The sequence below is a fragment of the Neltuma alba genome, unplaced genomic scaffold (genome assembly GCF_004799145.2).
Source record: "Neltuma alba isolate B1F8T4 unplaced genomic scaffold, ASM479914v2 tig00010912_pilon, whole genome shotgun sequence".
In the NCBI taxonomy this organism is placed as follows: domain Eukaryota; kingdom Viridiplantae; phylum Streptophyta; class Magnoliopsida; order Fabales; family Fabaceae; genus Neltuma; species Neltuma alba.
In genome coordinates this window covers 266525-280981 of record NW_021635690.1, presented here as the reverse complement: position 1 = coordinate 280981, position 14457 = coordinate 266525, and the positions used below count along the sequence as shown (strand labels likewise).

General features: G+C 34.8%; 1 protein-coding gene across 1 annotated transcript; it reads left to right on the top strand.

Annotated features, from left to right (window-relative positions):
- Positions 1-9137: 9137 nt before the first annotated feature.
- On the top strand, positions 9138-13832 carry LOC114759876 (uncharacterized). The gene is made up of 6 exons (XM_028949105.1): positions 9138-9465; positions 10505-10567; positions 10655-10789; positions 11037-11222; positions 11377-11422; positions 13535-13832. Exons 1-6 carry the CDS (start codon positions 9138-9140, stop codon positions 13830-13832), a joined length of 1056 nt encoding a protein of 351 aa, XP_028804938.1.
- The last annotated feature ends 625 nt before the right edge of the window (positions 13833-14457 follow it).

Genomic DNA, 14457 nt, shown 5'->3' with positions numbered 1-14457 from the left:
CCTTGTAAGGTTCTCCCCATAAGTATCATGTTCTGCTGCTGTACTTGAAGTCTCACAATCACTTTGACATCTAATAATTTCCCCATGCAAGTCCCACACCTTATAACTATCCCAAAAACCCTTACTCAATAAGTCAACCCTGACATCTCTTCTTGCTTTGAATATGACATTCATACATTTTTTACAAGGACATCGTATTTTGCTTGTCACTCCATTCTGAGTAAAAGCCCATTCGAGAAAACCATCTACTCCTTTAATATATCTTAGGTTGCCTCTGTCTTTAATATCTAACCAACTTTTATCCATTTCTATTTCACAAAAGTTGAAGATTAATGTAAGAAAAGGAAAAACAATAAATATTAAAGTGCAAGAAATAAATAGAAATGAATAAGGTTGAGTTGACCAAGAAAAGAAAATTATATATGATATATATATGTATCTTACTTCTAAAAAGCTGATTCATTTCAACGCAGTATATAAGCCAAACTAACAAAGCATCACAGAGTCAACGCAAACGCAAGGTGAAGATGATAAACTGTTAACTTACAAGTGACAAGAGCTTTACTACTCGCCCTAGCTAGTAATCCTTTTTGCTTGCACTACCGTATATGCCTACAATAATAAGGACCAGACATTATAATGGGAAGGAAACCAAAGGTCCCAAGAAACCATTTCAAGAAAGCAATTACAATAATTAAACCAACATTATAAATTCAAGTATATATTTTTATTTGATCTAATGAGTGACTTGGTAGACATGGCAACTTTAGAGCACGATCTCAGAAAAGCTAGTCAGAAAATATGGGGGGAACAGGGGATGATAAGACGGATGCATCATACGAGGAAGAAGATGTGGGGGGATAAAAGCTGAACATCATTATTAGAACTGAGATCTAAAGCCCTTGTAATTATGGTTCCCCTGTTTTCACTTTACTTTTCCAAAAGATAATGCGTGTCATTGCCACTTACCAGCACCAGAATCTTGCACCATCATATGTTGTTGATCAAAACAGAGATTATCCACTCATTGTCGTCCTGACTCTCTCCTAAGGCATCTTCAAGTTTCAGCTTTATGTATTTCAGGACTTCGATGATATATTTAACATTCCCATAGTTTTGCGGGGTACGTCAGGTATTTAATTACAGCTTGTTGCTCAATGTATTTTGATATTTAATTTCTTGTTGTGTTGTTGGCGGGTAGGGCCTTGTCACGTCTCAATATCAAATCATTTTGTAAAATGTTTAATCAGGGCACATGCAGTGCATGTAAAAAACCTGGTCCACACAAATAAACGTTGACCAACCTGAACTGACAGTATGGAATAGCAAAATGATAGGTGTCATGAACATTAATTTTTAGAGTGTTCGGAATCACAGCTTATTACGTCGAAAATCATGACATGTTGTAACCTTTTTCTCTTGTTAAACGATGTGTGTGTGTGTGTGTGTGTGTGTGTGTGTGTGTGTGATATTAGCATATTACACAAGTGCTATGTGCCCCTGTATTGATTTCAATCATCAACTGAGCATTATAACACAATGATTGCGTTACAGATATATAGCTAACGGAAAGGGTTCATAATTCATACTATGATTTATAATATCACATATGAATTTTGATTATGGCCACAGGGAACAGCTGTCAGACTTCGTTTCCATACCATAGAACCTAGTAATTTTAAGCTGATGTGTGCCGTTTTAGCGTGGAATTATATGATGCTAATTTTCAAGTGAATAAACAATCATAAAAAAATAACCGGAGAGTTTCACGAAACGTGTTGGGTGTTTGATGTTTGAGACCAATCCAATTTGCCATAACTCCGGTTTAGCATTAAAGTTGAGAGTGAATTTATTATTTTTCTATCTGAAAAGTAAAATTTTCATTTAAGTTCAGACTATGAAGAAAGCTAACGAGACCAAACAAAACCAGGCGAGACGGGCTTATACGAATCGTTCATTGACAACAAACACAACCATAAACTTATACCAAACAAGATAATAAACACGAACTGGGTTGTACTAATCGGTGAGAGGCTCGACCTTACCTGGATCTGTACTAACGGTGACGAAGCTGGAGAGTAGCGGCGATCCGGCAACTGGCGAGCAAATAGTGAGCTGCGGCAGCAAGCACAAATTGAAGGACTAGGAGGCAAGCTTGGTTGCAACTGCTACGGAATGGGGTCGCCGGCGCTGCGCAAATCACGAAAGGGGATGGGGTAGAAGCAGGTCTGAGGTCCTTCTTCGCCGTCTTCGCTAATCGGTGAGAAATGAGAATGTGAGATGCTGCCGCTAGCGCTAGGTTTGGAGGGAGAGGGGATTTGGGGATGAACTCGTGCGCGGCGCTGGTCTGATCTGGTGAGAGCGAGGGAAAAGTAAACTTTCAGAAGATTAGAATTGTTTTGGGTTTCAAAATAAGAAACTTTACATACAAAAACAATGCGCCAGCCTTGCCAATAACACACGTGGGTTCAGTGGCAGGGGAGTGTTAACTATTATAATTATCAGATCCCCTGTTCGAACCAGCCAGGTAACATTAAATGTTTTTTTTAACCTTTTTGAGCCAAAATTAATGTGTAAAAATTGGACATTTTCCAGATTCGAACGCAGGACCTCTACACTAAAATGAACAAGCGTGGCCAGCCAGGCTAATGAATTTAATTGAAACCATTGAGCAATAGAAAATATATATAATATGAAACTCTATATGTTTTACAAAATTTAATTAATCACATTTTAAATTAAAAAATATAAATAGTAATAATATTTAATTAACTATATACATGATTTTATTATCTATATCTCTCACACATTTTTAATTAATTATATTATCTCCTTTAATGATTTTATTTCTCAATCCTCTCATACATATGTTCATCATCAAATATTATTATGTCAATTAAGTATACTCACACTAATTTAATTATAATAATCTCTCACATATGTTTAATTATGTTATCTCTTTCAATTATAATATCCTTCTCTCTCTCACACATACAGACTATCTCTCTTCCAATAATACTTACATCTACCTCTCACCTCTCACCCTCTCACTCTATATTTCATTACTTATCCCATCAAACTTGCATACTTTTTCACGCATGCCTCGATCTCATTTCTCTCCCATGCATAATGTTTTTCTATTCCATCTCTCAAACATTTGGATATGGGATATGTGTGTTAAACACACACTCCAAACTTTCTTCCTCTTCCTTTCTCTCTCAAACACCATATTATCTTTCTTTTAGTCTCTCTCTAACACAAAAATACATAAAAAAACATTAATTATCAAAGTTACTTAATTACGCAAATAAAAGATTATAATATAAAATTTTTACAAAAAAAAAAGATTAAAAAAATGTGAAAAAACTTTCAGCGGCGACATTTGTTGCCGCTGAAAGTAAGCTTCAGCGGCAACACCAAGAGTCGCCGCTGAAATAAGATTCAGCGGCGACAAAAGGTCGCCGCTGAAAGATATATTCAGCAGCGACAGGAAGCGTCGCCGCTGAAACAGGATTCAGCGGCGGCATAAGGTCGCCGCTGAAAGAGACATTCAGCGGCGACAATTTAAGTCGCCGCTGAAAGAGGATTCAGCGGCGACAGTTAGTCGCCGCTGAATCCTCTTTCAGCGGCGACTTGAATTGTCGCCGCCGTAGTGCACACTTTCGGCGGCGACAAATTTTGTCGCCGCTGAAAGTTGAAGTTACAGCGGCGACAATAATATGTCGCCGCCATAACTCATACTTTTGGCGGCGACATACTTGTCGCCGCAGAAAGGCCGACTTTCAGCGGCAACAATAATTGTCGCCGCTGAAAGTCATATTTTCAGCGGCGACTCCCTTTGTCGCCGCTGAAAGTGGTCGCTGAAAGTCCAGATTTTTGTAGTGTAGATACTTCTTTTAGGTAATTTAAGCAAAATAAAACCATGTAGTTTACTTAATATTGCCTCTGGTTTTTAATATAGAAGCTAATTTACATTTAATTTGCTCATAAATATAAAATTTCAATCTATTTTTTTTCAATCCATTTATTTATTTATTTATTAAGATAGTCCTTATAGTAATTATATATCTTAAAAAGTTTGATAAAATAGTAATTTTAGCCAATACGTATGATTAACAAGGATATTTGAAGAAAGATAATATATATTTATTATAAATAATTAATTTAACTTTCAAATTAATCAAATTAACTCTTATACTACCTCTGATCTTTAATATAAGACCTAATTAAATAATTTGAGGGGGATTAAGGAAATTAGTTAACTTAGTTATTTGTTATAAATATATGTTGTCTTTTTTAGAATTTTCTTACTAATCATGTATATTAACTAGAATTATCATTTAATGAAATCTTTAATATGTGCAACTACTATAATGACTACTGTAGAAAAGATAAATAAATATGAAAGATAAAATAAATTAAAGTCTTATATTTAGAATTAAATTAAAACTCAAATGAGTTCTTATAATAAAAAATGAGCTAGTATTAAATATGTAAAATATATTTCTTTTTTTGAAAATTACACACAGGTCCTACAGAAGACAATTTATTCAAAAAAAAGTCCCTTGAAATCTTGAAATCTTTCCTAAGTCCCCAAGGACCTGTGTGTAATAAATTGCAATTGTAAAAAGTCTGTTATGCCCTCATTGATAGAAAAAGAAAAAAAAGGGGGGAATGCCTTCTCCTGGTGTGTTGGGTGCTCTGCATGCATGAGAAGGAGAATCTTCAAAAAGAAGAAACAAAGGCCTACAACAATTGCCATTGTGTTTATTATTCCAGGCAAGCTATGTTTTTTTTTTTTCATCTTCTTTGTAGTCATCATCATTAAGGACATTGTCTTCTTCGTCCACAACCATTGAAAGTGTAATGTTGGTTTGAAAAGTTGATTTGCTGTGGGTGTATGGGTATTAAGGATGTGATTGAACTCACTTGAACTATCAAGGGAGGCTCATTTTAATCATATATGGTCTTAATCATCTTAGGTGTGGTTTTGTTATGTGTGGTTAGGGTTATAAGGTGATGCTCTGTTTTTCGGTGATTGATGCTCTATTTTTTCAATAATTAATGCTGTGTTGCAGATGAAAATGAAGAAAAATGAGAGGTTTTTATTGTTATAAGTCTTGTGATGTGATTGTTAAATGTCTTGTTAATGGGTATATCAAAGGTTGTTAATATAACTGTATGACTTGTTATTAACAAGTGATTATGACAGGTTGATATGAAAGATGACAACTTCAAGTGGGAGGCATTTGTTCTGTTACCTCTATATAGGGGGACAATTTATTAATAGTGTAGAAGGTAAAATGCAATATGTTGGAAGTTGTGTGAGAACAAGAATGATAAAGGAAGGCACACCAATCACTAAAAGACCCTCAGGGAGGCCAAAGAAAAGAAGGATTAAATCTCAATTTCAAAACAAAAAACTTTACCACTGTGGAAAATGCCATAAGCTAGGCTCCACTGTGAAGACTTGCCAGAACCCCAATCTAAGTTGAGCTTTGTTAGTGGCTTGTTTATATTTCTTTTTGTGAATGCTTCTGACAGAATTGTTTTGTAAATTTCATAACCCACACCTCAAGTTATCCGTCATTATCCACACATGCAACCCATATGCTTTTTTGAATGGGTTGTAAATTTGGTGTGGTTACATTGTACATATATATCAAGTGGTAAATGACATCTAGTTGTAATTTGATATAATATCATATCTGTATTTTGATGTACTTGTCAATAGGCTGTAATAGACTTGTTATCAGACATCGTAGGGGTTGTCATTGGCAGTTTGAATTATGTTACTGATATAAAGTGATAATTTCTCCTACTTGCAGTGTTCAATGATTTCTTAACATATGATTGTTGTGTCAAAGTTGTAACATAATATGATTTGGTTATAATTTGATGTTATGAAGAGGCTATGATATCTCACAGTGTGAGTTGTTAGAGCCACTGCCAAGGTTGTTAACCACTTCTCCTCGAGTTGTCAACAGTCATTGTTGAGGTTGTAAATGAATCTCTATAATAAAAATCTGTTGTAATCCTATTGGGTTCAGTTACAGTTGTTAATGACTTCAAAATGTCTCACATTATATTATTAAGGTTGTTATATGTGCTGATAATACAATTTTTTTAAAAGCTATAGTATCCGACAGAGTGAGCTGTTAAGGGCACTGCCGAGGTTGGTAACCACTTCTCCTTTGGTAGTCAACAGACGCTGTTGAGGTTGTAAATGAATATCTGCAATAAAAATGTGTTGTAATCCTGCTAGGTTTACTTAAAGCTGTTAATGACTTCAAAATGCCTCCCATTATATTGTTAAGGTCATTATATGTGCTGATAATATAATTTTTTAAGAAGCGATGGTATCCCATATAATGAGTTGTCAGGGGCATTGCCAAGATTGTTAAACACTTCTCCTCAGGTTGTCAATAGATGCTGTTGAGGTTGTAAATGGATCTAGCGGAGAGGACTGTGATATATACCTATCATGTCATCATGGTTAGCATTTGTTTATCCAGTTTTATTAAGTCTTCATTTTTGGACATGATTTAGGTTTGAAATAAGGAATTTTATGGTTATCATAACACATGAATGCCATTACAACAACTTCATAACCAGTAAACGATGCCAATCATATTAACATAACTTAACATTCAGCTGTCATTTTATAGTCAAATAAAAAAAAAAATCTAAACTTTACTTTTTGCTGTCATTATGCTGTCAAATGAAAAACAAAATGTGAACTTTATATTCAGCTGTCATTATGCTGTCAAATGAAAAAACTAAATATAATATGTACTGGTTGTTTATTTCTTCCTCTTGCTTTGGGGGTTTCCTCATAGCAAAGACAGCACTGATCACCACGCAGGTTGTTCCTATAAGTTACAAGCCACCACAAGCATCCAACCTTCAAGTCATGTGACTTCCTTATCAATTTTGTCCTTTTTGTCAAATGGTGTTGGCTTCATTCTATGAAGAACTTGGTAGAAACAATCTCTCTGCAAAAAAGAAACCAAAAAAAGGAACAACTTTGATAGTAGTGAATGACAAGTAATCAGTAGGCATTAACAACCTTAAGAGTAGTGAATGACAAGTAATCAGCAAGTATTAACAGCCTTAACAGTAGTGAATGACAAGTAATCAGCAGGCATTAACAGTCTTGACAGTAGTGAATGATAAGTAATCAGCAGGCATTAATTGACAATTTATCAAAACCAATTCTTTTTAGCCTTTCCATCATATTATGAGTTAAGAAATCATTGAACAGTATAAGTAGGAGAAATTGTCACTCTATATCAGTAACTTCATTCAGACTGCCAATGACAACCTCCACAGCATCTGATAACAAGTCCATAACAACCTATTGACAAGTACAGCAAAATACAGATATGATATTATATCATATTACAACCAGATGTCATTTACCATTTTATATATATATGTACAATGTAACTACACTAAATTTACATTTTATCTACAAGGTCCACAAATGTATACTCATCAAAGGTTACTGTGAATTTCATAACCATTTTATTACTTTCTTTTTTCATAATTGATGCTACCATTGTTCTAAATTCTTCATATGATGTGCCTTCCTTTATCATTCATGTTCACACACCACCTCCAACATATTACATTTTACCTTCTACACTATTAATAAATTATCCCCCTATATGGAGGTAACAAAACAAATGCTTCCCACTTAAAGTTGACATCCTTCATATCAAGCTGTTACAATCACTTGTTAATAACAAGTCATACAATTACATTAACAACCTGTGATGCACCCATTAACAAGACATTTAACATCGCATTACAGGAGTTATAACAATAAAAACCTGTCATTTTCATTCATTTTTATCAGAAACACAACATCAATCATTGAAAAACAAAGTATCATTCACTGAAAAATAGAGCATCACTTTATAACCCTAACCACACATAACAAGACCACACCTAAGATGATTAAAACCATATATGATTAAAATGAGTCTCCCTTGATAGTTCAAGTGAGTTGAATCACATCCTTAATACCCACACACCCACAACCAATCAACTTTTGAAACAATATTAAACTTTCAACGGTTGTGTACAAAAGAAGAGAAATATTGTTAATGATGAGACCTACAAAGAAGATGAAGAAAAAACTAGCTTGCCTGGAATAATGGAGCATTAGCACAGACCTCTGTTCCTTCTTTCAGGAGCTTCTCTTTCTTATTCATACAGCACCAGTGCACCAAATGAAGGCTTTCCTTTTGTTTTTTTTTCTTTTTCAATCAATGAGGGCAAAATAGACTTTCACAATTGCAATATTTTGCTTTGAGGTCCCTGGGACTTAGGAAGTATTTTAGGATTTCAAGGGACTTTTTCTGAATAAATTGTCTTTTGTGGGATCTGTGTGTAATTTTTCCTTCTTTTTTTGTTTTTTGCGTGAAAGCGGGATTCCATATGCAAATGAAGAATGAAGAAGCAGATGAGAAAGGCCCCTTAGTCCTTAGAAACCCACGCGATTTCACCACTTTTCTTATTCTACTTTTCCTCCACTTACCACCACCATTATGGGGGTATTTGGTTAAGAACAAAACCATGGTTTTCAGAAGTGTTTTTATGGTATACGAAGTAAATATGTGAAGAAGTTTGTTTCAACTTGTAAAAAAATGCTTCTGAAAAGTGCTTCTAGATTTTCCCAAACACCCCTTATATCAACTTTAAACAATTGAGATTAGGAGTCGTCGACTGGGAAGTTTCATTGCGGGCGACCCATGGTTCTCTTTGCGGTTGGAAGCAACTAATGAAGCTACCTATTCCTTTTCTTCCAAATTTGAGAAATGAGTTATATTTTCTTTTATTATGAGTTACATTCATGAACTGTGTGAATACTGCGAATGGATATATTGACGTGATCTTCTATAATGCTCATCTTCCCTGCAAGTCGCAGAAACTTTTTACTCTTTCATTAGCTCTTAACCTCCTAGCAAATGGGTCACGGTGAAGAATATTTGTCTGACTAAGAGCTCTCTTTATTTGTCTGGTTTGGATATGCGTATGACGTCTTCCTAAGTTTTAGAGGGGAAGATTGCTGGTATGGTTTCGCTGGGAATCTCTGCAATGCTTTGTAGCAGAGGGGAATTAATACGTTCATGGACAATAAGGAACTTCAGAGAGGGCATGAAATTTCACCTACTCTTGTCAAAGCGATTGAGAATTCTAGGATTGCTATCATCGTGTTCTCCAAAAATTACACTTCCTCTACGTGGTACTTAGAAGAACTTGTGAAAATTCTTTCTTGGGCAAAATCCAAGGATCGTTTGGTGTACCCAGTCTTTTACAACGTGGATCTGCTAGAAGTTCAACATCAAAGAGGGCATTATGGAGCAGAATTGGCTAAGCATGAAGAGAAATTGAAGGGTGATAATGTCAAAGTACAACAATGGAAGTCTGCTCTATATGAAGCATCTAATTTAGTCGGTTGGCATTAGGGTGATGGGTACGCCCTGTGCCTCTTTTCTTTGCCCTGTTATTATTTTTTTTTTTTCATGTGACATTCTACTTGATTGTTTCCATTACTGGTAAGTGTCAGGTTCTAAGAATATGGATTCTAAAGTTTTTGTGATTGTAAATTCTAATGAAGTTGAAAAGAGAAAAAAAAGATTGAGTTGATTGAAAAGAAAAGATATAAATTCTATGTAATGTTTACATAACTCGTTGATAAGTTTATGAATACTCGATCCTTACACATATTCTATAATTAAAAGATAGTTGTTGTCTAGTAAGTCCAAAACATTTGAAGACTATGTCAATTCTCTTCTACCATGAATTATGAGTTGTGTTAACTCTGAGTTGTCCACACCAAGTAGCTTTCTCCAATGTTAGGTGAGTGAAAGAACTAAACCCAAAATATCCCTTATTTTGGGTAATTGGTGGGCATTCTGATGCATATTAACCACTCACATCAATTGATAATATTTCACATGCTTTGAAGTTGGTTCTTCTGACTCTCTTTTAACAATAGGTCAACATAACTTATGGCTAACCACATTAATTTATGTTTTAATAGATTCAGATAGATTTGCTGATTTTGAGAAGTCAGCTGAGTGCACAGATAATTTTTAGGGATCAAAATGATAATTTCAATTTTTCACTTCAATTATTAAATGGAGATTTCGAAATAGCATCAATGGTGATTAGATGTTAAACTATGGATTTGACTCTGAATAATAGTTGACCCACAATAGATTTTATTTTATGTTATTTTATTTCTGATGAACTAATATGGTGATGACCAGATTAGTTTGCATTATATGCAATGTTGTAACTTGATTTTGTAGGTATAGTTATGAATATCAGTATGTTGAAGAAATAATTGCCATGGTAACCAGGAACTTAGCTCCTAAGCATTTACATGTTGTTGATTAGCTAGTGGGTCTAAAGTCTTGTGTTTCACAAGTAATTTCATTTTTTAATTTTAATGGTGGTTGTGTCAACATGATTGGAATTTGTGGAATAGGTGGAATTGGTCAAGCAACTTTAGCTCGTGCTGTGTATAATTTTATTGTTGACCGATTTGAAGGTTCACGTTTTCCTGCTGACGTTAGAGAAAATTCAATCAAACATGGATTAGAACATCTGTAGGAGTCAATTCTTTTCAATATACTAGGCGAGAAGAATACCAAGCTTGGTGATTCCCACAAGGGAATTCCAATCCTTATAAAGAAGTTGTATTGCAAGAAGGTTCTTTTGATACTTGATGATGTGGACAAATTAGAACAATTGAAGAAATTAGCAGGAGACTGTGATTGGTTTATTTCAGGAAGTGCAATTATCATAACTACTGGGGACAGACATATTTTGACTGCTAATGGAGTTGAAAAAATATGAGGTGCCAAAATTTAGTCATAATGAAGCTCTTGAACTCTTACAAGAGCATGCATCTAAAAAAGGGAAAACATGTCAATGTTATGTGGAAGCCTGGAAACGTGCAACTCTTTATGCTGATGACCTTCCATTGGCTTTGAATGTTATTGGTTCTTATTTATTAGGTAAGTCAGCTGCTGAATGGGAGGTTGCATTGGATAGATATGAAAAGGTTCCTAATGAAGAAATCATGAATACCCTTAGAGTGAGCTTTGATAGTCTAAAACCAAGTAAGAAGCAAGTTTTCCTTGACATTTCATGTATCTTTGTTGGAGAGGAGTTGGCATATGTAGAAGTTCTATATGCTTGCGGTTTCTTTCCAAAATATAGCATTGGAGTTCTTATCGATAAATCTCTTGTTTCTATTAGTGTGAATAAAAGGGTAATGATGCATGATCTTATTAAATGCATGGGCAGAAAGATAGTACGATAGGAATCACCATTTTATCTTGGCAAATGAAGCAGGCTATGGTTACATGAGGATGTTCTTGAAGTTCTCTAACAAAATATGGTGAGTTGTGAATGACTTTTCTCTCTTTTTATTTTCTTTATCTCTTGCCTCATTTGAGTAGACCCCATGCCAATGCATGCGGCCCCATATGAACTGCACTTGTGAATAGTGAAGCTCACTTTATTGCATACATTCATATATATATATATATATATATATATATATACACTCTCGAATAGAATATGTCAGAGCTTGTTTGCTTAGCAACATAGAACATGATTTATTCTTCATCCTCTCTAGGTCGTACCTGTTCTATCTTTTGTATTCATTACTTGATGACATTTATTTTATATAAATACACACACACACACACACACACTTTTTTAAACTAAGATCATAATGGTCACTTTTCATTCTAAAGTTAGTTTTTCCTTCCCATTCCTTTCCATTTTCCATATCAAACTAGTGAATGCGGTTGCCAGCATTTGGAGTTGAAAAATTATATAATTTTATTTTATTAGCATAGTTGGTAAGAAATTTGCTCCATGGTTTATAGTGTGTTGAGTTTTTTCTCAGATTCTGAATCTAACATTGTAGTTCGTATATTTTTTTTCCCCCTTAAATTCTTTCTTGGAAGGGAATTGATAAAATTGAAGTCATAATGTTGGACTACATAGCCCAAGGAAAGGAATTGCATTGGAGTAGAAAGGCCTTCAAGAAGATGAAGAGCTTGAGAATGCTTATTATTAGAAATGCCTGTTTCTCTAGAGGACCCAGTTTTCTCCCAAATAGCTTGAGAATTATTGAGTGGGTAGGATATCCTTCAGGGTCTTTTCCCTCTACTTTGCATACAACAAATCTTGCCATCCTGAAGTTACTTGGCAATTGCCTCATTTTGGACAAGTCATTTGAGGTATGTTCAATTGCTATGTCTACGTGTTTCTTTGGCTTAAATATAAATTGCACATAGGTTTCCCAAGACTAATTTCTAATGTTTTCTTTTTTTTTCCCCCCTTTCTTTCCAGAATTTGAAGTGTTTGACCAGTATGGATTTCACTGATTCTAAAGTCTTAGCAGAATTACATGATGTGTCTGGACTTCAAAATTTAAGGACATTATATCTTGATAATTGCACTAATCTAATTAAACTTCATGAATCTATTGGATTTCTCAGTCATCTTGAAGAGTTGAGTGTTGTAGGATGCACACAAATCTAAAATCAATTCCAGCTGGTTTCAATTTGCCTTTTCTTAGATTCCTTTCTCTCTTTGACTATCAGAAACTTTTAAGGTTCCTTGAAATATTAGGACTTATGGAAAAGTTACAGGATATTAATTTGGAGCGAACTTCCATAGAAGGATTACCATTTTCTATTGGAAATCTGATTGGGCTTGAATCTCTGAATCTGATGGAGTGCTATAGCATCATTAAAGTCCCCAGTAGCATTTTCACTCTGCCAAAACTTGGGGAAATTGAAGCCGACTCTTGTAAAGGCTTAGTAGTTTTTAACCAGTCAGATCATGAGAAATTGAAATTGTCTCTAAGCAGGATCCGGCTACATTTGAGTTCTTGCAATATGCTAGATGAACATCTTGGTACATGCCTAAGTGGTTTTTAAAACGTTGTACATCTGGACCTATCTTACAGTGATCTTACATTCCTCCCAGCATGCATCCAAGAATTATCCACTTGAAGGTTCTTTGGTTATGAAACTGTGAGCAGCTGCTTCGTGACATATCTGAAATACCGCCAAATTTAGAAGAAACAGATGCATCAAATTGCGTATCTTTGACTTCCAATCCTCAAGTATATTATTGAGCTAGGTTTACCTCTTTGCATATTTATTGTGCAACGTGACTTGCATCAATTGCCTCTTGCCTTTATATACTGAATTGTTTGCTGATATAAAGCAAATATGTTATTTTATATGTGATTTATGGGCCTTTCATGCAGCTGGAGACAAAAAATCAATGCTTTCAGGATCAAGAAGTCCAGAATGGTTTGATCATTACAGCTAGGAAAGATCAATAAGTTTTTGGGGCCATGGTAGATTCCCGGGAATTGCTCTGTGCGCTGTTTTTGGCACATCAAGAGGTCTACGCCGACATATTCTATTAGGTTCTGCATAGCAATCGACAGTCGTAGACTGATATTCTCCAAAAATTGTTACAGTTGGTCAATTATCGAAGACCATGTGTGGCTGTCTGATCTAAGAGCATTTTTCCTAGATAGTGGTCTCAAAGGGCTATTTCTAGAGCACGAATGGAATCATGTGGAAATTTCTTGTGAGGATTGTGCAGTGAAGAATGGATCAACAGGGAAGGAAGCTGTGAAATTCCTTGCAATATATATGTACAGGGAAGAAAGGAGAATGGAGAATGTTCGATTCCCTAACTCTGCTCATGTACAAGACCAGGGTTATCGTCATACTTACGAAAGTGTTAGTGATGACACCTACCCCATTGTATAGTCAAGAGATTTTGGAACATCTCATGATAGCTATTGCGAAGCGAATGGTGACAACTTCAGTAGTTATTCTTCGTATAAAAAGCAGCGATTTGTATGAAGGAATGAACAAGAAGCATTTCTGTTGGGAGGATCCGGTCTTGTTGATCATATGGTTGTGTTGTTGGTGTTGTATGATTTGTTTTACTGGATGAGATTTTAATTTAGACGGTCTCGATTTTATTGTCTTCTTAGGTTAAATCATTATTTCCTTATATTAGTTGTAAGATTTATACATAATTTTTCTTTTGTCTATAACGTTAAAAATAGGGAAAATTTAAAATAGAATATCCTAAAAATTGGTATAGAAGAATTTTAAAATTCTACATTCTTAAAATTCCAAATCACACTTGTACAATTTTATAATTTTTAAATTTTGTGAAATGATGCAAATGCCTTTAACTTTTTTCCCCCCCAATATTGCCATCTCAGCACCTTTAGTCATTTTTGGCCACTAGAGCTCCTGTTTGGTGGCATCTCACCAAAACTCTAATCGTCGGAGCTCTAGTGATTACTATTTATTATGTATTACTCCTCCGGTCCTTAATATAAGACCCATTTAACTAATTTGATTAGATTAAGGAAGTTAG

Excerpts from the sequence above, each read along its gene's own strand:
- LOC114759876 (XM_028949105.1), top strand. The coding sequence starts at position 9,138 with ATGGACAATAAGGAACTTCAGAGAGGGCATGAAATTTCACCTACTCTT. Across the intron at positions 9,466-10,504 it reads TGAAGCATCTAATTTAGTCG|GTGGAATTGGTCAAGCAACT; the intron begins GTTGGCATTAGG and ends TTTGTGGAATAG. Across the intron at positions 11,423-13,534 it reads AAGTTCTCTAACAAAATATG|TTGGTCAATTATCGAAGACC; the intron begins GTGAGTTGTGAA and ends AAATTGTTACAG.